Source organism: Cervus canadensis, chromosome 32 (genome assembly GCF_019320065.1).
Source record: "Cervus canadensis isolate Bull #8, Minnesota chromosome 32, ASM1932006v1, whole genome shotgun sequence".
Classification (NCBI taxonomy): Eukaryota; Metazoa; Chordata; class Mammalia; order Artiodactyla; family Cervidae; genus Cervus; species Cervus canadensis.
Genome location: NC_057417.1, coordinates 38,245,632 through 38,270,658, shown reverse-complemented (window position 1 = coordinate 38,270,658; position 25,027 = coordinate 38,245,632). Strand labels below are relative to the sequence as shown.

General features: G+C 61.7%; 3 protein-coding genes across 6 annotated transcripts; 2 read left to right on the top strand and 1 right to left on the bottom strand.

Moving 5' to 3' along the window:
- Nucleotides 1-31: 31 nt before the first annotated feature.
- On the top strand, nt 32-2,797 carry GFER (growth factor, augmenter of liver regeneration). Its single transcript, XM_043455408.1, has 3 exons — nt 32-784; nt 1,037-1,233; nt 2,108-2,797. Exons 1-3 carry the CDS (start codon nt 83-85, stop codon nt 2,268-2,270), a joined length of 1,062 nt encoding a protein of 353 aa, XP_043311343.1. The 5' UTR covers nt 32-82; the 3' UTR covers nt 2,271-2,797.
- A 2,512-nt stretch (nt 2,798-5,309) lies between these two features.
- Nucleotides 5,310-9,618, top strand: SYNGR3 (synaptogyrin 3). Of its 2 annotated transcripts, XM_043456488.1 has the most exons (5): nt 5,987-6,125; nt 6,737-6,831; nt 7,488-7,725; nt 7,920-8,062; nt 8,149-9,618. In XM_043456488.1, exons 2-5 carry the CDS (start codon nt 6,778-6,780, stop codon nt 8,356-8,358), a joined length of 645 nt encoding a protein of 214 aa, XP_043312423.1. In that variant the 5' UTR covers nt 5,987-6,125; nt 6,737-6,777; the 3' UTR covers nt 8,359-9,618. The 2 variants fall into 2 exon arrangements, with proteins under 2 accessions (XP_043312422.1, XP_043312423.1); XM_043456487.1 differs by lacking the exons at nt 5,987-6,125; nt 6,737-6,831 and adding an exon at nt 5,310-5,634.
- A 1,804-nt stretch (nt 9,619-11,422) lies between these two features.
- ZNF598 (zinc finger protein 598, E3 ubiquitin ligase) lies at nt 11,423-22,179 on the bottom strand. Of its 3 annotated transcripts, none has more exons than XM_043455856.1 (12): nt 21,866-22,179; nt 17,000-17,112; nt 16,424-16,553; nt 16,025-16,236; nt 15,734-15,951; nt 15,193-15,310; nt 14,337-14,608; nt 14,153-14,237; nt 13,248-14,017; nt 12,602-12,746; nt 12,353-12,503; nt 11,423-12,266 (listed from the first exon to the last, which is right to left on the bottom strand). In XM_043455856.1, the coding sequence occupies exons 1-12, from the start codon at nt 22,094-22,096 to the stop codon at nt 11,913-11,915; spliced, it is 2,799 nt and encodes a 932-aa protein (XP_043311791.1). In that variant the 5' UTR covers nt 22,097-22,179; the 3' UTR covers nt 11,423-11,912. The 3 variants fall into 3 exon arrangements, with proteins under 3 accessions (XP_043311791.1, XP_043311792.1, XP_043311793.1); XM_043455857.1 differs by having other exon boundaries at nt 15,202-15,310; XM_043455858.1 differs by having other exon boundaries at nt 14,409-14,608; nt 21,866-22,178.
- Between the last annotated feature and the right edge of the window lie 2,848 nt (nt 22,180-25,027).

Genomic DNA, 25,027 nt, shown 5'->3' with positions numbered 1-25,027 from the left:
GCCAAGCACCCGGCCCCGGGCGCGCCCCCAGCGGAGGGCACAGAGCCAAGCCGCAGGCACGCGAGACGGTCGGAGCGGAGCGATGGGGGCGTCGCGGGCCGCAACACGGAGGTCCAAGAGGCCACAGCCCGAGGCCGCGTCGCGCCCACGGCGCGTCGTCCACAGCACGCTGGTCTTCTACTGGAGGAAGGGGGAGCACCGCCACGGCCGACACAAGACTGGCTCGGGACGTGGAACGAGGCCCAAGGGCGAGGCTAGGACTCGGGGCTCGGGCGCCGAGCAAACCGCGACTCGGGCCTCCGGCGCGTCCCCCTCCCGCACTCCTGCATCTCCCGGGGCCCGGACCCGGGCCGCCAGCCCCGCCCCCGCGCCGGGCCCCGCCCCCGGGCCCAGCTCCGCGCCCGCGGCGCGCGTGCCCGGCTCCTGCGGCCGCGCCCTGGCGGCGGCGCGCGCGCTGGCCTGGAGGCCGACCTGGATGCCGGTGTGGAGGCCGCGCTGGCCCGGCAGGCACTGCGCGGGCGGCATGGCGGCGCCCAGCGAGCGCGGCCGTTTCGGCGCCGGGAGCCTCTTCTCTTTCCTGCCCGGCGGCGCGCGCTCCGAGGTGACGGACGACCTGGTGACGGACGCGCGCGGCCGCGGCGCAGGGCGGAGAGAAGCCGCTGCTTCGGCCCGGGCGCCATCCGCGGGGCCGGCGTCCGACCCTCCGGCCTCGGAGCTCGCCTCCCCGCGGCGGCCCTGCCGGGCCTGCGTGGATTTCAAGTCGTGGATGCGCACGCAGCAGAAGGTGCAAGCGCAGGGGGGCCCCCACACCTTGTCCTCGGGCACCCTGGACAGGCTGCCCGTCCCCTCCCCGGGGGTCGGCGCTTCCTAACCGTGCCCCCAGGGTAGGCCCGGCCTTGCGGCTCTTGGCCACGTGTGCCCCAGGACTTCTGTCTCCGGCCAATGGGTCTCCGGCTGGGGCGAAAAAAAAAGGGGAGTTTTGTAGGTTTCTGGTCGGGGAAAACCGAACTGATCCTTGGTCGGCCTCCTTCCACAGCGGGACAGCAAGTTTAGGGAGGATTGCCCTCAGGATCGCGAGGAACTGGGCCGCCACAGCTGGGCTGTCCTCCACACCCTGGCTGCCTACTACCCCGACCTGCCCACCCCAGAGCAGCAGCAGGATATGGCTCAGTTCATACATTTATTTTCCAAGTTTTACCCATGTGAAGAGTGTGCCGAAGACATAAGGAAAAGGTGAGTCGTGTCTGCAGGGTGTGCAGCCTGGGTCTGGGGCCCCTGGCAGATGTCATAAAGGGGAGCCTAGAGAAGTAGAGGCCGAGGTGGCAGCGGGTTGCCGAGAGCAGGAACCACCAACAGCGGAGGGATTCCAGAGCCATTGCCTTTCTCCTCAAAGGCCAGGTCTGGGGCTGCTGCTGGGGGCTGCTGCTTTTTGCAGCCACGGGAGCTCACTCCTGGGGAGAGCTACTCTCATGAGATCCCTTGCTTAGCGCTGATGGAGCCTCTGGCAGGTTTCTGGGGACGTGTGCCTAACTTCTGGAGCAGGGCCTTCAGTTTCAAGGCCTTGGGAACTCACCTGCTTTTGCTTCCAAGAGCCGCCTTTTTGGGGAACCCAAGAACTGTTGTTTGGCAGCCATAAGCATTTCTGGGCTGGCTGTGGGGGAAAGGGCAGCCTGTTTAGAGCCTGGGCATTTATTTATGAGGTCTCTTGCTGAGGTGGTGTGGCAGAGCCAAAGAAGCAGACCTGGTTTTCAGGTAGGCCTTTATGCCAGCCCCGCCCTTCTACATACTGCCTGGGGCCAGGGACGCTGGGGTGAGGCCTCCTGATTGTTATGAGGTTGTAAAGTGGAGACCTTGTGTCTTAATGTCTTGCCCAGGGCTCTTGTCAGGGTTTGCCACGCGCCCTGCGTACTGGTTGGAGCAGGTCTAAGAGTCCACCGGGCCTTGAGGCTGGAGGGTCAGCCCCCTTCTGGGAATTCCTCAGAGCTTGAGGGCACCCCAGGGTCTAGGCCCCAGCTCTCCTCCCTGGATTGAGCAGGCCAGGAGATGGTGGGGCAGGCATGCTGGGAGCACCGCCTGCCCCCTCCTGCACGTGCCCCCGCTCACACAGGATATACAGGGACCAGCCAGACACGCGCACTCGGGTGAGCTTCACCCAGTGGCTCTGCCGTCTGCACAACGAGGTGAACCGCAAGCTGGGCAAGCCGGACTTCGACTGCTCACTGGTGGACGAGCGCTGGCGCGACGGCTGGAAGGACGGCTCCTGTGACTAGCCAGCGGCCAGAGCCTGGGGAGGCCCGGCCAGAGAGGGCGGGGCTTATTAAAGTGCCGTCACACACAGAGCCTGTGGTGTCTCCGTTGGGTGGTCCCCAGACCCTGCCCTTGGAACCCTCTCCCTCTGAGGCTCGGGGGAGAAGTGGAGGAGTCTGATGTGGTGGTGGCCTCCTCACGGGGGCCCCGCAGGGCTGCCGACGGGGGAGGCAGGGACAGCCTAGGACGTCCCTTCCCTTCAGGATTCGGCCTCCTGCTCACCCACCCCGACGCCTGCTTCTCCACACAGGAAGCCCACAGGCCTGGCTGGGTACTGCCGTCTTGCCCCTCCAGGTCTGGCCTGTGTCTCCCCACCTTGTAGTGAGGGACAGTGGGGGATAGTGACTGTAGCCCCGGAGGCTGTGCACTGTTTGCACGTCAGGAAAGAGGCCTATGGGCCGAGCTCTGCTGCTCGCCTCCGGTCCGGCCTCTGGCCTTACAGGTTCCATGGAACTCGAGACCAAAATAAAATGCTGGAGAAGTGACCGAAGTCCTGGCTTCAGCGTGTTTTGTGCTGGGACTTGCAATAGCAGACAGGCCTGCTGCCTGCATTCCTCTGCGATCTGCTGCTTCCTTATCTGGGTTCTGGTTCCCCAGGAGAAGGGGGCTTTTCCAAGGCAAGGGTGGGCTAGGATATTTAGGAACAGGAGGCTGAGTTGCTGGAGCCGAGGGAGAAAGGATCAGAGGAGGGGAGATTGAATGACAAGGTCCTCAAGGCCCCAGTAAGGATGTGGTTCTAACACCCAGCTCTGACCAAACATGCATCATGGAGGATCTGGAGCAGAGGAACAGCAAGATGTGACTTTAGCTGGAATGTGGCAGGGGTGGCCGAGAGTAGGGAGGATCAACACCTACTACGCAGCAGCTGAGAGGGAAGCTCGCCCCAGGGTGGGTGGGAGGCATCACTGGATTGAAGGTGGAGTCCAGGGTGCCTATGGAGTGCTGGCCCAAGCCACTGGAAGAAGGCAGTTGCTCAGTGTGTCAGTGAGATGCAGAAGGCTATGAGTGGAGCAGGTTTGGGGGTGACCTGGACCCAGCTTTAGGGCCTTCCCAGATCCTCTCATCCACACCCATTCCGAGGGCTTGGCTCCCAGCTGGAATGGCTCAGCAACAGTGTGCCCCACCCCTGTGATCATAAAGCTCTGGTCACCTCTCCCTAGGGTGTCTCAGCCCCTAACTGGGCAAGAGCCAGCCTTTAGCACAGCCTCTCCTTAGCATCTTCACCACACTGGCCCAACAGGGGTACTGGCTTCCACAGGGGCTGCCCAGAGGAGCCAGGTGACACAAAGAAATAGGGGCAACTGGTGGAGAAGTCACTGCTCTTTTGTACACCAATGGATGCCCCCAGCACGGGGGCACCTGCATGCTGGGAGCCAGCGGGGCTGTGGTCAGCTCAGGACCACGCCTTCCATGTTGGCTCTCCCCTCTTCCCTGCCTCACTTCCCTTCTTCCCTAACTCTGCCTTCTTCAAAGTTTCACCTCCCAATAAAACTCTTAACTTTGCAGTAGACTCTGATTTCCAGGCTAAGACAAGAGGGACTCAAGTTCAAGTGAAAGTCCTGGCTCAAGCTGTGAGCATGGAGACCAAGAGAGTGAGCACAGAGCAGGGAGAAGAGCCCCGGGACCAGACACGGGGACTCCTAAGCTCAAAGGTCACAGGAAGAATGAAAAAGAGATAAGAAAGGGCCCATGACGTAGGAAGTAGGAGGAGAGGGTGACATCGGAAGTGTTCCCAGGAGGGTGGGAAAAGGATGGCAGTGCCTGAATTGCCCCTGGGACTAAAAGGAGCAGTGACAGCTGGAGGGAAGAGGGTTCAGGAGTGGAAGGAAGTAGCAGGTTTAGGCACCGATGTAACGAATCAAGTAAAAGGGGAAATGAATGATGGATGAGATGGAACTGTTGCTGACAGGTGAAAGGTATGGGACTGGATATACAAAGCATCGAGTCAACCAGGTCACACCTTTCCCCAATGTCCTGGATAGAAACTGGCATCATCTGTCCTGGCACGGTAGTGACCTAGGTTTCAATCCCGGCTCTTCACTTTCTGTGATCAAGGAACTAAACCAGTGTGTTTTGTTTTTTTTTAAACTTGGTCACGTTGCATAGCTTACACGATCTTACTAGTTCCCTGACCAGGGATCAAACCCAGCCTTGGCAGAGAAAGTGTCGAGTCCTAACCACTGGACAGCCAGGAAACTCCCAGACTGGCTATTTACCATCTGAAGAAAGAGGGGGTAAAAGAGTCCCCTCCTCCACAGAGGGTGGTGGAACCCCAGACACTATCAGTGCTCAAGGACTGTGGACTTTGCTCAAATGTCCTGGGCAGAAACAAGCATCACCTGGGCCCCTGCCCAGCTCCCTGGAAGGACCATGAAGGAAGGGACCCTGTCCAACCCCAAGCTGGGTGATCTCTGGAAGAAACCCAGCAGGTGTTCAAGGGAGCCAGGCACCCGCTCTGCCAAACTCCCCATCTCCAATGCTTTGCCCCAAACTGTCTGCCAAAAGTCAGTTGGGGAGACCCAGGAGTGTGGAGGGGGCTCAGTGGGCACCCTCCGCAGGACCAGATCCAGCCACAGGATAAGAGCAGAGACGCCCCACCTCCCACCCGGCCAGCCTCTGGGCTTTGCCTGCCTGGGCGGTGCCCTGAGGGCAGGAGTGCCCCACCCTGTTAGGGAGGCTAGAATCCTCTGAAGGAGAAGGGGGACTCAAGAAAGCTGGGTTCCCTTTCCCTGAAGGCTGGGGAGAGACGCTGGAACCCTGGGTTTGTTACCTCCTTGCATACTCAGCAAAGGCCCCTGTTCAGAGGAGCAGGGTCACAGCGGTCCGTCCATCCGCCTGGCTACCGCAAAGTCTGCGGGGCCTGCTGACTCCGGACTATTTGTGGGGTGGGGGCACTCGGCCCCTTGACCTTGCCTCCTGGTGGGGACCTGGCGGGTGGGGTGGTCCTGTGATGCCAATCGGGGGTGGGGGGGTGGAAAGTGGGCGGGGCGGAGGGAGGTGAGGGCTCCAGCCCTGCGCGCGTGGACCAGGGTGGGGGCGCGGGCTCGGTGCCGCCCCGCGCGTCCCCGCCGCAGCGGGCGCGCGCTCCCGAAAGGCGGCGGCGGCGGCAGCACTGGCCGCACCGGCAGCATCAGCACTCGCAGCATCCCCGGGCGGCCTTGGGCGGGGCCGGCCCGACGGATAGGCGGACAGAGGGCCCCGGGGGCGCGCGGCCCGCCCAGGCTGACCATGGAGGGAGGCTCGTTCGGCGCGGGACGCGCGGGGGCAGCCCTGGACCCTGTGAGCTTCGCGCGGCGGCCCCAGACCCTGCTGCGGGTCGCATCCTGGGTGAGTGGCCGACCCCAGCCCCCGCCCCGATACCCGCTCCCACCTCTCCTCGTCTCCCGCATCCCGAACACCTGCGCCTCGCCCCTGCCCTTCGCCCCTTCCCCATCCACGCCGGCCCTTCCCCCGCGGCCGCAGGTTAGGGTGACGTCACCGGGCTGGGTGCGCCCACCTGCCGGCGGGGGAGGGGCCGGCGGAGACAGCCGGGGACCTTGAGAGGTCACCACCCTCTGCACCCACCTCGCAGTTCTTCCTTAGGTCTAATTCAGTGCCCTTCCTCAGCCCTCGCTCCGTTTTTCCTGTGTTCACGCCTGGAAACGGGCACAGGGGTGGGGACGGGATTCGCGGAGGGCTTGGGCGCTCAGCCTCAGCACGAGGAGAGGCTACCGGAACCGAGAGAATCTGGCCGAGCCTCCCCCTTGCTTCTCCTGCGCGCACATCCTCCCGGCTCCTTCGAAGGGAACTGGCCCTTCTCAGGCCCCCCAGTTGCAACCGTGAGTTGGGGGTGGGGGTGCTTCGGGATTCCTCTGCGTGGGGCAGCTGGAAGGGGCTCTGCACTGGGAGGGCTTCCTGGAGGTGGTGTGGGAGGGGCAGATTTGGTGCAGCCTAGCCCGCTGGAGCAACCCTAGGCCCAGTGGCCTGCTCCTCCTTCCCATCCGTCCAGGCAGGAGACACGGAAGGTGGAATGCCAAGTTCTGGGTTGTGCCCACCTGCTGGCAGCTGGTGCTGGCATCTACTCACCTGTCTTCCAGGAGGGTGGTTCTCAGGGTGGGGCAGGGGCCCTGGGGTGGAGTGACTCTGGTTAGACCAGATACTAGGGACCCTACGTTCTGGTTCCAGCTCTGACCCAACTGGTGGACCAATCTGGGGGTACATGTCCGTATCTTGCACTTTGGTTTCCCTCTTAGCCTCTAGGAGCTGGGGCAGGAAAGCAGAAAAATGAAGTAGAAATTTGAGGTCTTTTCTTTTTTTAGAAACAGATGGCTGCCCAGGGCTCTTAGAGCAGCATCTGGTTTAAAAGGACTGTGGCTACAGTCCATGGGGTTGCAAAGAGTCAGACATGACTGAGGGACTAACTCTTAACACCACCTCCCTTGCCTTCCAGCCACAGGGCACTGAGGTCTGACTGAACCCCAGAACTCATGGATGGTACTGATGATTAATCCCAGACTGGAGTGCCCACAAAGTGCAGGATGCTGGGTGGGCATTATTTCTGACCCAACCGCCCCATGAGTCGTGCCTGCTACATTTGGCATGCTGGGAAACAAGACTGCACAGCTCGGGCATGCTGAAGGCAGGGTGCACAGAGGTCCTGGCTGACAGCTCTGTGCAGCCGTCCCTCTGCTGTGCGCCCCATGCCCCCTCTCTCCCCACTCCACATCTACTCTCCCAACCCTGCTGACTCAGGCCTGGGGGTCACAGTTCCTGTCCCCACGCTCTGGAGTGGGCCATGGGAGACACTTCGGGCTCCACAAGGTACAGAGGACACAGCTTGAATGCCAGCCCTGGCTCTTACCAACCATGTGACCCCTGGACAAGTCACTTCACCTGCTGGAGCCCCGAGCTCCCTATCTACAAAGCAGATAAGAACCATGGCACCTTCGCGGTTGTTTCGGAGAATTCCATGCGCTAATAAGGCATGTAGCCATTTTAAGCACAGTGCACAGTAGATCCTCACTAAAGGCTTTGTCTATAGTTGCTACACCTGAGGTAGGTATTAAGGGAGGGGTCCCTGAAGACATCCCCCCCCCCCAAGAGATGGATCCAGGGCTTCAGGGGCCCGTCGGCGCTCACGGTGGTCTAGGAGACCTAAGGGGCACCGCAGGGCCCTGAGCGCCTCCCGCCGCCGCCCGCAGGTGTTCTCCATCGCTGTCTTCGGGCCCATCGTCAACGAGGGCTACGTGAACGCCGACAGCGGCCCAGAGCTACGCTGCATCTTCAACGGCAACGCGGGCGCCTGCCGCTTCGGAGTCGCGCTCGGCCTCGGGGCCTTCCTCGCCTGCGCCGGTTTCCTGCTGCTCGACGTGCGCTTCCAGCAGATCAGCAGCGTTCGCGACCGGCGCCGCGCAGTGCTGCTCGACTTGGGCTTCTCAGGTGGGCGGGGCCGGGGCGGGCCCGGGCGGGGCGGGGCCCAGCCGCGGCGCTTCCGGGTGGGCGGGATTGGGCGGGGCCAGGAGGGCGGTTCTCAACGAGTGGGCGGGGACAGGCCCGGGGGCGGGGTCTCCTTCTTGTTCGGGCCTGGCGCCTGCGTGGGGCGCCCCCCGATCTGCCCGTCCGCCGTCCCGCAGGCCTCTGGTCCTTCTTGTGGTTCGTGGGCTTTTGTTTCCTCACCAACCAGTGGCAGCGCACGGCGCCCGGGCCGGGCACGGCGCAGGCGGGGGACGCGGCGCGCGCCGCCATCACCTTCAGCTTCTTCTCCATCCTCAGCTGGGTGAGTGCGTCCGGCTGGCGGCTAGGCTGGGGCTCCGGAAGGGTCCGGGCAGGGTCAGCCCTGGCTGACCCCGGACTCCCCTTCAGGTGGCGCTTACCGTGAAGGCCCTGCAGCGGTTCCGTCTGGGCACCGACATGTCGCTCTTTGCCACCGAGCAGCTGGGTGCTGGGGCGGGCCAGACCTACCCGGGGTACCCGGTGGGCAGCGGTGTGGAAGGCACGGAGACCTACCAGAGCCCGCCCTTCACCGAGACCCTGGACACCAGCCCCAAAGGGTACCAGGTCCCTGCCTACTAGAGGCCAGCAGGCCCAGACCAAGGCGCAAAGGCTGCCCCACCCATGCAGGGTCCAAGGCCTCCTGGGGCCTCCCTCAGGTCCTCCCGGTCCAGCAGCAGGGAGTGGATGCTGTGGGTCATCTGGGGCCAAGAGAAGGTGGCCTCCTGGGTGCCTGGGCTGTGCCCCCCAAGTTCCTCCGGTCCCATTAGTCCCCAGCTCAGGGCCAGAGGTCCTGAGGAGGGAGCATCATGGCCCTGGGCATGTGTCCTCCAGCCTCCAGTGGACCAGCCTGGCAGGGGGCCATTCCCCTCGTGAGCCAGCCAGGGCTCACCTGCCCACTCCGGGGTCAGAGGTCCAGCTGCCCTCCATAGCCGGGTGCGGGAGCTGCCCTGGACTCGGGGTGCCTGGAGGAAGGGACACTGCCCTCACCCCGTGGCCCGGCAAGTGTGGCCAGTTCTCCACCCCCTGTCCCCGTGGATATTGGTGGTCCTCGCTCTGCCCTGGTGTCTCACCCTGTGGGGCCCCCTGCTCTGCCTGGAGCCGCCCCCATTTCCTCTCACAGGCACACTAGAGTAGCCCGGCCCTGTGGATGTTGTGATTGTGGTCAAGTCTAAAGGTTTCACCTTGTAGTTCCTCACAAGCAGCCCCTCTGTCTGTGGCCCCAGCTCCAGCCCTTACCTGCCTCGGCCCAGGCCCCTGCTGGGGTGCGGGCAGCTCTGGCCAGGAAAGCACAACGTGGCTGTAGGCCTGAGCATCGTCTCTCGCAGCCTTTCAGTAAGACCTTGCCCCAGGGAGGCTCCGGACACTGGGTGCCTGCAGGACACGCCCCCCATGAGGAGAGGCCTCAAGGCTCCACCTGCCCACCATGCCCTGGAGATGGCCATTCCCTGCAAACCCTGTTACCTAGGCCTCCTCGACTAGTCCAACTCCCCACACTGCACCCCTCTTTAAGGCCCAGCCCGAGGTGTGTGGGGGGGTCCCTCTGCATAGCTGAGTACTCATGCATTGCTCAAAGCTGGCTTTTCACATTAAGTCAATACCAAATGCGGTTGCCACCTTCATTCTTACAGACAGATGCCTCCCTCAGGAGTTGCAGTTGAGTGACAACCCTGTACATTGTAGCATAGACCGATTATTTGTGGATATTTAAGTGAACATGTTTACAATTTTTGTATATATGGATCTCTCCCCTCCCTCTTCTGAAAGAACAATCAGTGATTGTGTATTTTCAGTGTCCCATGTTCCAACTGCAACTTCTTTACAATAAAGACTGTAAATGAGTTTACTGTGACCCTTCCACTCCTGTCCCTCCAGTACCAGAGATTGGGACCCGAGGAGCACCAGGGCCCCGATTCCAGAAGGGGGCCAGGAGGTAGAGACCAGGCTGACGCTCCTGTTCTGGAGAGTGCTAGGTAAACCCATCCAGATTTCTCCAGATGTCCCCTTCTTACCACCTCCTGTTCCCGAGACCCCTGCCCTGTATACCATGCAGTGTCCAGAGCCACGTTCCATGGCCAGCTCCCCTTCGGAGACATCCCCAGCTTGGTCTTGTTGACTTTTGAATTTGTCTTTTGGGAGTTTTATTTCAGTTACTTTTTCATTTCTTACTGGTTAACAACCTTCTAGTTGATTCAAGGAAGCAGGCAGGAGCTAGGGCTGGGGTTCTGGCTTGGCCATGTTCGAGCTTGGTCTCAACTTGTACCCTTCCAGAGGAGAAGAGCAGCTCCCATGGTCAAAGGTGCAGTTCAGTTCAGTTCAGTCACTCAGTCATGTCCGATGCTTTGAGACCCCATGGACTGCAGCATACCAGGCCTCCCTGTCCATCTCCAACTCCCGGAGCTTACTGAAACTCATGTGCATCGAGTCGGTGATGCCATCCAACCATCTCATCCTCTGTCATCCCCTTCTCCTCCCGCCTTCAATCTTTCCCATCATCAGGGTCTTTTCCAGTGAGTCAGTTCTTCTCATCAGGTGGGCGAGTATTGGAACTTCAGCTTTAGCATCAGTCCTTCCAGTGAATATTCAGAACTGATTTCCTTTAGGATGGACTGTTTTGATCTCCTTGCAGTTAGCTGTAGTAGTTGCTAAGGTGCAGTAGGTGTTAACATAAACTTGTGTTAAGAGCTGAGTGGTGCTTGTCATCAGGCTGTGTTGCCTGGTATTGTTATGGTCCTTAGTTCTTCTTTAAGAATCAGCGTTTTTAGTATGAGTGAGATAGCCCATCTTCCAGGTTACTCTTTGAGGGTGCTGGCTTGTGCTCAGGTCTGCAGAGGGCATCAGCTATGAGGGGCTTCTTCCATGTGATAGGGAACACAGGTGGCCTCCTCGCAGCCCTGTGGAGAGTGAAGAGGGTGACGGCTTTGATTCCTAGCAGGCACCAAAGCTCAGCCATCACCCAGAAACTTGCTCCAGTCTCACCATAGGTGGGTAGGCCCTCGGGTTCAGACAGGCAATGCCCACCCTCTTCTGCTTCTTTTAGAAAGATATCTCCATTTCTTCTCAAGTAAAGGATATTGCCTCATTTGGAGGTGGCTATGTGTTTAGATCTTGCTTCCTACTATTTATATGTGTTTGTGGCAGAATAGGGAGATTTCAGCACATGCCTGGTTCCTTTCCAAAATACTGGATCTGTTTCTAAATTGTTCCTGCCAGAGTTTACTTTAGAAGCTCTCTCAGTGGTCTGTGGATGTAAACCTTGGGTCTCTGTGACTCCTGGGTTCTGGAAGGACAGGTTTACTGGGTACACAGTGTAGGTCAAGCATGGCTGGCTCTGCTCCTGGAGGGCTTGGGCGGTGCTTGACCTCCAAGACCCGGGCCCAGGGTCAGCTGCTTCTTCCTGTGAGCAGAGCCTAGCTGCCCTCCTCTCCCCACAGGCCCCCTACCCCCAGCCCACAGTACTCCCTGAGACCACCTGAGCTGTAGTGTCTGAACACTCTGAGTGGGGTGACCCCGGAAGGCAGAGAAGCTCAGAACACCAGCTATGTGCATTATTGCAAAATAAATTTATTTGAAGATAAACTGTCTTATAAAAGTTCATAGGCAATTGGAGATCCCAGATTCAGCTAGTCTCATAAAAAGATTCAACTTCAAGTAGCACAATTTTGTGTCTTTTAATCCTGAACGTTCTTTAGTCACGAAACAGCCAACTGTTTACACATCGCACTCAACATCTGACTCCAGCACCCATGGACCCTGGCTCAGGGACCGTGGTGCTGCAGCCTTTGGGTTCAGGGGCTCTGGGAAGGGGCCACCATGGCCACCAGCCCTGACAGCACACACAGGTCCCGGCACCTGGCCCTTCCCTCCCCGGGGCCCTCCGGAGGCATGAGAACGTAAACCCAGAGCAGCCTGCTGCTGCGGCAGGGGTGTCTCTAGTTTCCAGGAGGAATCCAGAGGGATCGCCCACGAGGGTGTGCCGGCAGGTTGCAGGGGGCCTTCCCGGTGATCCCCGGAGAGCCAGCCAGCTGAGGGGCCTGAGCAGGTGGCCTCACTGGCTGCCTGGGGGTGGGGACAGGGAGAAGGAAGGCTCGTGGGGGCGGTGGCTCCTGCCTGCGCTGGCGGGAGCTACATCAGAGCTACGTGAGGATCCTGGCGAGGGCCTGCAGGGAGGGGAAGTCATCGTCCCGGGCGGCGTGCAGTGCCTGGTGGCTGCCCACATCGCCGTGCGCCAGCACCTGCTGGCAAGTGGGGCACACACAGCAGTCCAGGCCCACCTGCTGGGTGCTGGCCTGCCACGCGCTCTTCCTATTCTTCTTGGCCTTTGTGCCGGGAGGCTTCTCGCGGCCCCGGAAGTCCGTGTGCGCCAACAGCAGCTCCTGCTGCTTGGCCGTGTCGGGCAGCAGCACCAGTAGCTCGTTGAAGATCTTCTCGAAGTTCTCCCCCAGCAGGTCCCGGCAGCTCTTGTAATACTGGGCTGCGGAGATCACGCCCTGCCAGCCAGAGCAGACCCAGTCACGCCCAGCCCCGGCCTGGGCCCCAGTGGCCAGGCCGGCCCCCGCACCCCTGCCTGCCTGACCTGTCTGAACTCCCCCGAGTAGCTCTTGAATTTGCTGAAGCGGGCCTCGTCGCACTGTAGGAAGTCCCTGATGGACTGGATGAGCTGCAGGTTCCTCTCCCGGAAGTTCTCGGGGACCAGGTAGGCCCGGGGCACTGGCGTCGGCCTGGGTCTGAATTGGAAGGAAGTGGAGGCTTCCACCTTTGGGGAGGCCCAAGCTGAAGGCACTCTCCCCCGGGGGCATAGGGTCAGGGGCCTGCCCACACTTACGCTTTCGTGGTGGTCGTAGTGCTGGGGACACAGGCCGGGTTGGGGCTAGACGGAAGGCTGGAGAAGCCGGGGGGTGGCTTGCTGACAGGGGGCGCCAGGCCCGGCGGAGGCGGAGTGCCCTTCAGGAGCACCACGGTATTGAAGCCTGCGGGGCGTGGGGTGCACGGGAAGGTCCCAGGACGTGACCTCACTGGTCAGGCACAAGCAGGCCCCGGTCCCCACTTTCCACACGCCACCCCTCCCGCCGGGGTCACGGTCAGGCTCTGGCCCCACTGCTCCTCCCCACAGCAGCCCCTCCCCACAGAGTGGGTCCAGGGCCCGCTGATGCTGACGACACCAAGGGCCGGCACGCATGTTGTGCTCCCTCATGGCAAATCTTGGCCTGAGTTAACTGCTTTGTCCTCATCTCAAGAGGCTGCCAGGACTGCCCCAACTTGCAGGAGGAAAGGTCACAGAGGAGCTATACGGCAGACCGCGGTCACAGGCTCACAGACCTGTAGCCTGCATCCAGATCTGGCTACCAGGCTCTGAGGCAGTGGGAAGGGCCTACACATGCCCGCCTGCCTGCCTGCGCCACCCTGGGCCTCACCCCACTACCCCAGCCCCTTCCCAGGGCCCCGTGGCAGGCCTGGGCCGGCACACCTACCTGGGGGTGGGGGCATCCTGGGTGGGCAAGGGCCACAGAGCGCCGGGAAGTCTTCCTGGGGCGTGGGGCAGGGGGGTGGCCCCAGGGGCCTTGGGAGCCCAGGGGGCTCCTTGGGGGTGCTCCGAGCTGGGGCCGGCCCCTCTGAGTGTCCATTGACGATGACGACGGCGGGCCCCTCAGCTCTGCCCGGGGGCGCCGTGGGGGCCAGCTCGGCCCCAGGGGGCCCCTCTCTGTCAGGGGGCGGAGGCGACGCAGCACCCGACTTCTCGGAGCCCACCTTCTTCTTCTTGCCGGCCTTGGTGAAGGTCTGGGTGGCAGCCCCGGCCAGCAGGGAGGAGACAGCGACTGTCGTGGGCACGCTCCGCAGCTCCTGGGCTGTGAGGCCCGCCCGGCCATCCTCCTCCGCCTCCTCCGCGGGCGATGGCCCGCCCTTTTTGCCCCCCTTTCCCCCCTTGCCAGACTTCCTGGGGGGCTGGCTCCCCCCGCTGGTGGACTGGGAGCCCGGGGCAGGATGCGCCACCTTCTTGCTGGCCCCGCTGTTCCAGGCAGAGATGAGGCTGGTGGGGGCACTGCTGGGCTTGGAGGCAGAGGGCACCAGGGCAGGGAAGTCTTCCTCCTGGAAGGTGGTCCTGCCCCTGGCAGACACAGAGTAAGCCAGCGCCAGCCCCACAGGGCCTGGGGCCGCTGCTGCGGAGCTCGAGGACAAGGCGGAGGCACAGAGACTGGGGAAGTCTTCATCCTTGAGCTTCGAAGTGGGGGGCGGGAGAGCGCTGTGCAGAAAGCGGACAGGGGTCAGCGGCCTGCAGGCTCTGGCCTGCCCCAGCCCCCACCCGCGCAGGAGCCCTGGTGCCCGCACCCACCCTCCCCAACCCTCGGTAGCAGCCCCAAGCCCCACACGCGTGTACTTTGGGAGTGGGGCTCCTGCAGCCGGGCCAGTGGTGGAGAAGGTGTCCTGGTTCACAGGACCATTGGCGGAGGCTTCCTTCGGACCTACGAGACGCACGAGAACCCTTGTCAGGGCTAAGCAGTGTCGAGGGGGCAGGATCAGGCCTGGCGGGGTGACCAACTGGAGGGCACGTGGCTTCTCACCGGCCTTGTTGTCAGGAGCCTGCGTCCTGCCTGTCGGGCCAGGGTGGGCCTGCCTGCAGGGGAGCTGCTCACCTGGGCCCTCGCCCGGGGTCCGGGCCGGGCGCCGGGGACCACAGGCCTCCTCGGGACCCCGCAGCCCCGCCTCCTCCTTCTTGGGCCTGCTGCCCTCTTCCCGGTCCTCAGTCCTGTGTGTCTCCTGCTGCTGCTGCTGCTGCTGCTGGGCGGCCACTGAGGCCCGGATGGCTGCTGCCACTTCTCGGTCCTCTTCTTCCCTGGGATGGGGAGGCCTTCAGGCTGGGCCAGGCCAGGACTAGAGCAACGCGGCGTGAAGGACTGGGGAAGGGCCTCACCCCGGGAAGCCCAGACACCAGAGGCCGGCCTGCCAGCAGCCAGTGGAGGTGCCAGCCCGGCCTCCCCGGCCAGGTGAGGGTGCTGTGGGGGCAGCAGGACTACTGCCCCGCCGACCTCGGGCTCTGGCGCCAGGGAAATACCCAGCCCAGTTCTCTGGGGCAGCGCCTGGGCACTGCAGATGCCTCAGTCCAGCTGGCCACGGGGGCAGCCCAGCCAGAGCATGTGCCCGCCACACCAGGGCCTCCTAGCACACCTGCACTGTATCCCTGTGACCGGGGCCCCTCACAGCCCAGTGTGCAGGGTTGTGGCATCCCTGATTAAATGAGAGGAGAAAGGAGAATGCCCCACTCAGGACACCGAGCGACCCTGTTGCCGTGCCCAGGACACAGAGGCCAGAAGGCCCAGCTCCCTGACCTAGTGCCTGTCTTAGCCCAGCTGTCCGCACTGCCCCAGCCTCTGGTGGAGCCAGGGGACAGAGGTCCTGGCGGCTCGCAAATCCTCCCACCTCTTGTACCTCCAGCTTCCTCGGCGGCTCTGCTGGGCTCCGCGGCCGCTGGCCCGGCCCGTGCGGCCCTGGCGGTTGTACCTGTCCAGCTCCTCGTAGTCCTCACCGCCAATGACCCCTGCGGCCAGCACACAGCCAGTCAGGCCCAAGCCGGACCCCACGGAGGCCTCCCTGTGTACCACAGCGTGGACCCCAGGAGCAGGCACAGACGCCTCTCGGGGGTCACGGTGGCCCCGAGCCTCTACGCCCCACACCCCAGGTCAAGCAGGAACTGGGCTGGGAGAGGGGCCTGGGCCTCCTGGCCCTGCCGTCCCATGAGGGACCCCCACACAGCAGGTGCTCAGTAATCCTCCTGACCCAAAGAAGAGGCCCAAGGACCCCCGCACAGCAGAGCTGAGGCCCTCTGGGAGCTAGGCGGCGTGAAGAGCTCCCACCCCCACGTGCTCATGGCCGTGTCCGTCGTCCCCACTGACTATGAGAGGTTGCGTAGGGCCTGCATCTGAGCCCTGCAGGGAGCACAGGCAGTGGGGACTCCGCTCACCCTCGTTCCGGCGCGAGTGCCTGGGCACGTAGCTGAACTGCAGGTCGATCTGGCGGTTCTGGCGGGCCTCGGCGCGGCTGCGGCTGTGGCAGGCCGTCCTGTGGGCCTTCAGGTCGATCTCCGTGCGGAAGGCGTGCGTGAACTGCTCGGTGCTGCAGCGGCCCTCCTCGCACAGGAAGTGCTTCTCGCGGAAGTGCTCACGCAGGTACGCGTAGTCGCTGCGGGGGCCGGGCGTCAGCGGGGCCTGTGCCGGCCCACCTGGTCCCGGGGTCCCCATGCGCCTACGCCCACCTGTAGTAGTCCTGGGCCCCGTCCGCGTCGCAGAAGTGGCAGAAGTAGTGGTCACGACGCAGGTGCTTGAGGAGCTCGTCGTTGTCCAGGTAGCGCTCGTCACAGAACTTGCAGAGGGGGTGTCCGCGGTGCGAGGTGTCGTCGGGGTCCCCCTGCATGCGGTGCCGAGCCAGGTCCTTGCGCGAGTACCACTTCCGCTCGTGCGTGAAGATCTGCGGGGAAGGGGCGCTGGGCGCGGGCAAGCTCCCCGGCCTCCCACCCCTCCCGGCCCCACGGCGCAGAGGGCCTGATGTGGCCTCTGTGCTGCCCCGGGCCCAGCCGCCTGGTGGCCCGCGGGGTTAGGGGCGGCGGCGGGGCTCCGTGAGGCGGAGGACCTGGGAGGCGGCCTGGCGGGCTCACCTGCAGGTGCCTGAGGCAGAGCTTGCAGCAGAACAGCTCGTGCTGCTTCCGCATGTGCTGCTCCAGGTCCCCGAAGAGGCTGAAGGGCGGCCGCTCGGGACAGCGGGGGCACTCGTGCTGCAGCAGCTGCCTGGGGAGACACCGGGCCAGCCCCCCAGGACCCTCAGCGCCACCGGCCCCAGGGAGCACGAGGACCGCCCACCCCACAGACACCCTGGGAGTGAGCGCCAGGAGGGCAGGCGCCCCGACCGCTGCGTCAGACAGTGCCGGGCCTGGGCCCCGAGCCCAGGAGACGGCCCCCCACCTGGAAGACGGGGGCTACCCCCAAGACAACCACACCCCTCATGGGGTTTTTCCTCTACAGGTGAAGAACCTGACTCACACCAGCTCCGGTGCACCTCACAGAAGCCCGGAGTTCCCCCGCCACACCCCCCATTTCAGGAGAGCCCGCTGACAGGAACCAGCCGCCAGGCCCCGAGGGAGGCGAGGAGCACGGGCAGGGTGAGGTGCGTCCATCTGTCCCGCCGCAGAGCACCCGCAGACCCACAGGAGCCCGGCCGAGAAGTCCACTCTCACCTGTAGAGGGCAAACACCCTCCCGTCCATGAAGTAGATGTCATACTTCTTCTCGTGCTGCAGCTGGTGCAGAGGGATGGTGGCAAAGGCAGGGAGCGTCTTCCCGAAGACCACCTGAAACCAGAGCCAAAGGGGCCGCTGGGCAGGCCGCGGACGCGCACTGCAGGGCGCCTCCTGGGAGGCCGGGACAAAGACGCGCCAGTCGGCCTGGCCTCCAGGGGGCAGGACCCCACCCACTCCAGACAGACAGGCTGCCCCAGGGGCAGTGACGGATCAGACAGCTGGCCACCCGGGGCTCAATCACACGGGTGCTGAGCACAGGACAACAGGCCCAGGAGGAAGAAGAGGCAGTCCAAGAAGCAGCCGAGGAAAGAGTGAGTGCCGCCCGCCCGACCGTATCAGGTGACCATGCATCAGGCCTGGCCACCCTCCACCCCCCATGAGGCTTCCGTGATGTCACGGGAGGGGGGCCCCCCCCAGGACTCAGTCATGGCCCCGGCTGTTCTTGGCCAGCTTCCTGCCCGTTAACTGGGTGGTCTGGGGACGCCACACGGCTCAGCTGGTGTGATGGACGTGAAAACTGCAGCCGGCCGCTTCTCAGGGTCTCCAGCGCTCGGTAAAGCTGCTGGGCCAGACCCTGACGCTGGACAAGGTCACCCCAGCCTGGCCCCCAGGGCCCTCCTGCAGGCGCAAGTCCCCCCTGAGCTGACAAGGGCCCTGCTCCCTGCAGGGCCCCCTGTCCTCCCCGCCCTGCCCCTGCACCAAGACCACACAGGCCCATCTCCTCACTCGGCCACTTTCTGATCCGCCACTGCCCCCAGCCTGGAGCTGGCTACTCGCCTCAGCTCAGCGTCCAGGCCAGCACACCCAGGGGACATCCTCACCTCGGGAAAGGCCACATCAAGGTCACCCCTGTTATATTTAGGCCCAGCTACGGAGGATGTCTGAAGCCAGAACAGCCATGAACTTGGGAGAGCAGAGGACTGGCTGGGGAGACGGAGTGGTTACGCCGGCCCCCACAGCAGGGTGGTTAAAACCAGCTCCCGGGGGCTCTGGCAGTTGGGGGGAAGATGGGGAGCTGAGCCTCCACTTCTGAGGACATGCCCCATTGTTCGGGGGCAACCAAGCCTTGCCCCCTCCTTCCTCCAAGGGAAGTGTCCCAGTCCAGCCTCGCCCGACCTGGAGGACCAGGGGTGGGGGGATGACAGGCCCTGAAGACCTTTCTTCCCATCACCACGCTGGCAAGCCAGGCAGAGGGACATGGGGGCTGCGGCCCCAGCTACACCAGCCACACTCCTGTGGCCTGTCTTCACAGCAGAATCTCACTCTGCCTGCAAGGCTCACCCTATACCCTCTGCCCAGGATCTCCTGACAGGTCCGGAAGGGACATGGGAAAGGCCTGGCTGCACACTGGCCTCTTCTCATGGGATCTGCGCTCCAAGAGCAAGCCCACGCCCAGCCCTGCCCTCCCCCCACTCCCAGGGGTGCTTTTCCAGAACAGACCCCGTTCCTGCTCGGGGACAGGCGCCCGCAGGTGCAGGGCCCCGAACTGCTAAGGACCTGCTGGCGCTGCAGAACACGGGAGCCAACCTCCAGGATGCCGCACCCCCATGACCAGCCCTCGAAGGACACCCCAAAGCTGCCAAAGAGTCCCAGGCTGGCAGACAGCAGAGAAATGATATCCCTCCCCAGAAACACCAGTGAGGGGAGGCCCCTCCCCTCAGAGTTCCACTCCAATCCACCACAGGTGGAGTCTGTCCCTGGATGTGAGCACCCTCACTGGACTGGGTGACCATCAGCTTGGGGGGGGTCTGTCCCTCCGGAGTAGTCTGCTGGGACAGCCCAGACTGGGCGCACCTGAGCCAGGCCAAAGGGGGCTGCTGGTGGGCTCAGGAAGGGACCGAAGCACAGAAGAGGCTTAGGAAAGGAACGTGGCCGTGGGCGCGCAGGCTCAGGCCATGTTCGTTTGAAAATGAGGCGAGCAAGCTGGCAGCTGGCAGGTGGGACGGGGCAAGGCTGACTGCCCCTCGCATACAGCCTGGGAGCAGGACGGGGCCCCCCAGCACTGGGCCAGACGACGGGCAGGAGCAGCCAGTGTCCCTGCCTCATGAGAGAGTGAGATGAGCGGATGGCTGCACAGGAGGAGGGTGTGATGGCTTGAGACCCGCCCCCCCCGCCACCCCGGGGATGGGAGTGGTCCCAGGACAGATGTACAGGCCAGGTCTAGACACTTGAGGATGGGCCATCCTGGGCAGCCCCTGAGTGGGCCAGACAGTAAATGACCAAGCGCGAAAGGGTGCCCATGGGTAGGCCCCAAAAGGATCAGGCCCCAGTGAGAGGAAGAGAGGGGCGAAAGCCCTCTCAGACTCCCCGACCAGGGGGGTGTCTGCCGGGGCCCTTGCTGCTCCCCGCTCCCAGCGAGCACTCAGAGAGAGTGAGTGCAGAAGAGGGAAGTGTCCACCGTGACCAGGGTGAGAGCGGCTCCCTGGGGAGGAGGGGCCGGGACCACAGGGAGCACGACCAGAGTCAGCAGGTCCGGCCTCCCTCCCAGGTCCCGCCTGTGAGACGGGGCAGAGGGGCTGCACCAGGCCATCTGCGGGGCCCCTCCTGGCTCAGACACACCCCACTTTGTACAGCAGCCCCGTCAAGCCTTTCCAACATCCCCGGGGATCAGGGCCAGGTGGAAAGCAAGACAAGACTTGTCTTTCAGAAGAACGTGGCCAGTGGGAGAGACAGGACCAGGCAAGAGGGGGCAGGACCCCGGGACCTGACATCAGTCTCAGTCAGCGGCCCCGTGCTGCCACTGCCCACAGCTGGGAAGGAGCCTCGGCCTCCACCATGAGCACCTGCTGGGCAATCTTGACTCATCTGGCTCCTCGTCTGAGCGGCAGCTGCAGGACTGTCCCCGGGACCAGCCAAGGGAAGCGCCACGTGAAGATGCAGGAATTAAGCAAAAAGAGCAGGCCTGTCCCACAAAGCATCTTGGCGTGCTTTCCTCCCAATTTTTTAGAGGCTTAGTCCCATAGAGGAGGTAGAGGAGAGGCAGGGTTCAGAAGTTTCTGAGCAGGCATGGGACACAGGATGAATTCAGAAGACAGTGCAGGACTCAGCCAGGGGACAGGATGGGGGTGGGGTGGGGTGGATTCCAAGTCCAAGCATGGGAGGAGGCCGGATGAACAGAGAGGAGCATCATCTTCCCAAACTGCCCAGAACCTCCACCTGCTGCCAAGCAACTCGGAGCAGGCCTGGTAGGAAGGTGGCTCGGCCGGAGCACCTGATGCCAAACCACACCCCAGTCAAACCAGTTGACAGCTCATGTCCACGCCCCCTTGCCACAGAGCACCTGAAGGGTGTGGGACCCACAAGGAACGAGAGAGGCCAGATGCTAGCTATGAGAGCCGTATATAGGTGTCTGCTTACTTCCTCCTCACTCCAGTATTCTCGCCTGGAGAATCCCATGAACAGAGGAGCCTGGCGGGCTACAGTCCATGGGGTCTCACAGATTTGGACCCAACTAAGCAACTAACACTTTACTTTCTCAATGAGACGTGCAATGTCCGGTGCTGGAGACTCCGCTGCGCCTGCCTGCCTACCTGCCTGACACCCAGGAAGCTACACGTGTGCTGGGAAACCTGGTCATTCAAGAGTTACGTCAAGTCACGCAAGCCTGGCCTGCAAGGCAGGCTCTGGCATAGCTGGGAGGAGCTTTCTGACTAAGACACAGACAGACCCACAGTTTCACTGACTGCTCCTGCATCCCAGACCTCTCCTAGGTCCAAGTCTGTCCCACTCCACCCCATCACAGACTGACAGCATCTCCCAATGTCTTCTTCAGGTAGGGTACAGGATATGTGCCCACAGAGCTCATGGGATTACAGCATTTGCTTGGCTCCTTTAACATAAAAGTCTACTTTAAAAAAAAAAAGGAAAAAAGGATGTCGTTTCTGCGTCACTTGTAGGAAGAAAAAAGTCAGATTCCCTGACAGGTATCATCAGCCCAAGTTTTCCATTCACATACCCAGGAGAGTGTCACAACTCTAGAAGCAAACAAATTTCAAAGCATAGCAAACCCAGGGAGTTCCAGCTAAGTGCCCCCAGCCAGCAGCTGGCATTTCGAGGAGGGTTGGGTTGGGGCGGGGGGAATGATGCCCTCTGACCTCACCGGGACTTCCAAGTGTGGACAGTCAGAAACTCCCGCCCCTCCACTCGGGAGCCGAGCCCCCCACAGCTGAAACTGGCAAGGAGGATGAAAGCTTCCAACACTTTTATCCCCACCCACCAGGCACCCTGAAGAAACCTCAGTGGTTTCGCTTTCCCCTTGGGTGGCAGGTCTGAGTACAACAGTCACTTTATAGATGAAAACGCCAGTCTCAGAAGGAGTTCCCTCAGCGTCACCCAGAGAGGCCCAGACAAACGGCTGGGCTGGAAACGCCCAGACTGATCCTCTGCTCCCGGGACAGGTCGCCTCTGAAGGTGCCCAGCTTTCCCTGCTGCCTTCACCGGGATGGAGACCCCTGAGGAATAAAGCCCCAAAGCCGAACGAGTCGGGGAGCGCCGGCTCTGACCGTGCCCCTTCCGGCGGCCTGGCAGGAGTCCTAGGGGTCAGCAGGAAAGCCCGCAAGCTCTGGGCCCACAGGGACCTTGGCCACCGCCTGCCTCCCGCCCCCAGACGGCCCACAGCTGGCCCAACGATGAGGACCCCGCCCCAGGCGGCCGCGCCGGGCCTCCCGATTGGAAGCCGGCGCCACCAGGCCTGTGGCCGGACACCAGGAAGGCAAAGTCCCCTTCCGGCCGCCGGGCGCCCCGCCGTCCCGCCGGGCCGCGCCTGCCCGGGAGTCCCGACACGCGACCCGCCGGCGCGGCTCACCTGGCGCAGCTCCTCGCGACACACAGCGCAGTACCGCTGCTCGCACAGCACCCGCATCTTGGTGGAGCAGCGGTAGCACACCGGGTGGTCGCAGCGGCCCAGCGCCGTGGCCTCCAGGTCCCCGCAGCACAGTACGCAACTCCCGCCGCCCCGCTCGGGTGCTGCTGCCGCCGCCGCCGCCTCCCGGGCCGCGTGCCGCCCCTCCGGGCCCGCCGCCGCAGCCGCCGCCATGGTCCGGGATCCGGCCCCCTCCCGGCCGGCGCGGTGCGGCACCGCACGGCCTGGCTCCCGGCGGGCCCGCCCCTTCCGGGGGCAACGTCACCGCCCCGCCCAGCAACGGGCCCGCCCGGCGGAAGTGCGTGCGCGACTTCCGCCTCAGCGAGGTGCGGGCTAGAGCGGCGACTGCGCCCCCGGCGCTCTAGGCGGAGGCGACCGATCTGGACGTCTGCTGCCGTCCCCGCGCCAGGCTGAGGACATCCCGCTTCTCTCCGCCTAGGCATCTGTCCTGGGCCCGCCGACTCCTCTCGGAGCAACGTATGACCCAGATATTGATGGGTCATACTTAATACTAAAATGCTATTCATGGTTCCTCTGAAATTTAACTGAAAGCCCTGTATTTTTATTTGCTAAATATCGCGTGTGTCATCGGGCACAGGCTCTCGCACACACAAACACAATCCCTATTGGAAAAGACAACACGTGGTGATAGCAGTCTCCGAGCCAGGGGTGGACACCCCCAGTCCCAACCTCTTCATGGGCAAGTTGACCTCACCCAGCTGAGCGTGGGGGCTTGAGGCAGAGAAATAGCAGGACGGGTTTGCACATTGAGGGTAGTGAATCCAGGGGCTTTGAGTCTCTGCAGTCTGTTCGGGGGCCTCCTCCCTACGCTTGGGGTTAGGCACACTCAGGACCTCTCTTCTGCCGTTAAGGGAGGTTGGTTCAGAGCTGAACCCTTCTAGAAAAGAGGCAGTGTGTTGAAGCAGAAATGGGCTGGAAACTCCAACTAGGTATTTGCTGGTGACCTTGGTCAACTTGCTGAGCCTTTAGCTTCCCTGTTTGCAAAACAAGGATCATCATGCCAATGGTGGTGGATTGGCCATGTGCAGGTGTCGTCTCACCCTCACAAAGTCCCACTAAAAGGACAGCAAAGGAGTAAAAGATTTTTTCCATGAGCACAAAGAAGAGGAAGGGAGCAAGCAGTGAGTGAAAGATGTAAGCAAATAGTGAAATGACAGAGAGCGGGTGGAGGGTGACTGCTTTTCATTTTACAAAGCATCCTTAAGACCCGTGGGGGAACCCCACAGAGCAGTTCACTGAAGGTGGGATTGAAAAAAGAGTGCATGGAAGTTGGTTCATTGACTGGGCGCCTGGGCCTTCCTGGTATCCATCCAGTCCTCCTCCCATTCACTGTCGGCAGGAAACTGGAGGATTGTTCACTGAGGAAACGCACCACTTCAGAAAGATCTTCATACCCCGTTAGGGACTGAAAGGCTATCCTGGTGCCCAGCTGCCCTGCAATGAAGGTCACGTCTCAGCAAGCCACACCCCTCCAAAAGGAGCCAGCCTGTCAGGGTCTGACTGGCAGCCAGCGATCTGCAGACTCAGGAGGAAAGCCTGCGGTGTGAGATACAGGGACAAAAACAAGCAGACCCAGAGAGCAGAAGGAAACTTTAGTGTGTGTGTGTGGGGGGGGGGAATATATATATATATGTATATATATATATATATATATATAAACCTTTAGGGTCCTTTGGACAGCAAGGAGATCAAACCAGTCAATTCTAAAGGAAATCAACCCTGAATACTCATTGGAAAGACTGATGCTGAAGCTGACGCTCCAGTATTTTGGCCACCTGAAGTGTGGCCAATTTGAAAGTGTCAGTTCTTTGGCACTCAGCCTTTTTTTTGGTTTCCTATTACTGCTGTAAAAAACTACCACAAACACAGTGACTTAAAACAATGCAGATTTATTATATTACAGTTCTGGAATTCAGGAATTCAAAATGAGTCTCATTGGGATAAAACCAAGGTGCAGGCAGGCTGCATTCCTGTTTCCTTGACTTTTCCAGCTTCCAGTGGGCTGCCTGCTTTCCATGTTCCTGGCCCTTCCTCCTTCCACAAATTGCATCGTTCCAGCCTCTGTTTTCATTGTCACCTCTCCTTCTCTGACTGCCTCCCTCCTCCACACTTGGGAACCCTTGAGATTACATTGGGCTCACCTGGATAAATCAGGGTGCTTTGCTTATATTGGGTTGGTCAAAAATTTCATTCAAGTTTTTCCATAACATCTTATGGGGAAAACCCACAGGAACTTTTTTGCAAACCCAATATGAAGTTCAGTTGATTAGCATCCTCAATTTTATCTACAACTTGAATTCCGCCTTACCATGTAAATAGTCACAGCCTCCAGGCATTAGGGCACAGACATCTTTGGGGAAGAGCTCTTTTGCTGCCTACACAGTCACAGATGCTGCTCCCCATCCTTCGGGGCTCAGGACAGCCTCACAAATGTCAACTAAGCTGAGGTTGAGAAAATGCTGATGAATTCTGCTGGGGACTTCTGTCTAGGAGTAAAGGGAGCCCCCTGGTGGTGGTGGTTTGTCTCTCAGCCGTGTCCGACTCTTGTGACCCCATGGACTGCAGTCCACCAGGCCCCTTTGCCCATGGGATTTCTCAGGCAAGAATACTAGGGTGGGTTGCCATTTCCTTCTCCAGGGGATCTTCCTGACCCAGGGACTGAACCCAGGTGTCCTGCATTGCAGGCAGATTCTTTACCAACTGATTCACTAGGGAAGCCCGGAAGGAGCGCCCTAAGGTACTGAAATCTTTTCTACCTTGATCTGGGCTCTGGGCACATAGGGGTAGGCATATGTAACAAATGCAGTTAAGGTGTGCATACTTTACTCAAAGCATACCTCCTTAAAAAGACCACCCTTTGGTCCGGAGTTAAGGATCCGCTTGTCAATGCCGGGGGGCGGGGGGGGGGGGCGGGGGCGGGGACACAGCTTCGACCTTTGGCCTGGGAAGATTCCAGATGCCGCGACTACGAAGCCCACACACCTAGAGCCTGTGCTCCACAATGAGAAGGCGGTGCACCGCAACAAAGAGTAGCCCCCAACTGTCGCAAGTGGAGAAAGCCATGAAGACCCAGCACAGCCAGAA

Coding starts and splice junctions, on each gene's coding strand:
- SYNGR3 (XM_043456487.1), top strand. CDS start 5,536: ATGGAGGGAGGCTCGTTCGGCGCGGGACGCGCGGGGGCAGCCCTGGAC. Junction 5,635..7,487: donor TGCTGCGGGTCGCATCCTGG/GTGAGTGGCCGA, acceptor CGCCGCCCGCAG/GTGTTCTCCATCGCTGTCTT. Junction 8,063..8,148: donor TCTTCTCCATCCTCAGCTGG/GTGAGTGCGTCC, acceptor ACTCCCCTTCAG/GTGGCGCTTACCGTGAAGGC.
- ZNF598 (XM_043455856.1), bottom strand. CDS start 22,096: ATGGCGGCGGCTGCGGCGGCGGGCCCGGAGGGGCGGCACGCGGCCCGG. Junction 16,554..16,999: donor AGGGTGTTTGCCCTCTACAG/GTGAGAGTGGAC, acceptor GTGTCTCCCCAG/GCAGCTGCTGCAGCACGAGT. Junction 12,747..13,247: donor CAGGATGCCCCCACCCCCAG/GTAGGTGTGCCG, acceptor CACGCCCCGCAG/GCTTCAATACCGTGGTGCTC.
- GFER (XM_043455408.1), top strand. CDS start 83: ATGGGGGCGTCGCGGGCCGCAACACGGAGGTCCAAGAGGCCACAGCCC. Junction 785..1,036: donor GGATGCGCACGCAGCAGAAG/GTGCAAGCGCAG, acceptor CTCCTTCCACAG/CGGGACAGCAAGTTTAGGGA. Junction 1,234..2,107: donor GCCGAAGACATAAGGAAAAG/GTGAGTCGTGTC, acceptor CCGCTCACACAG/GATATACAGGGACCAGCCAG.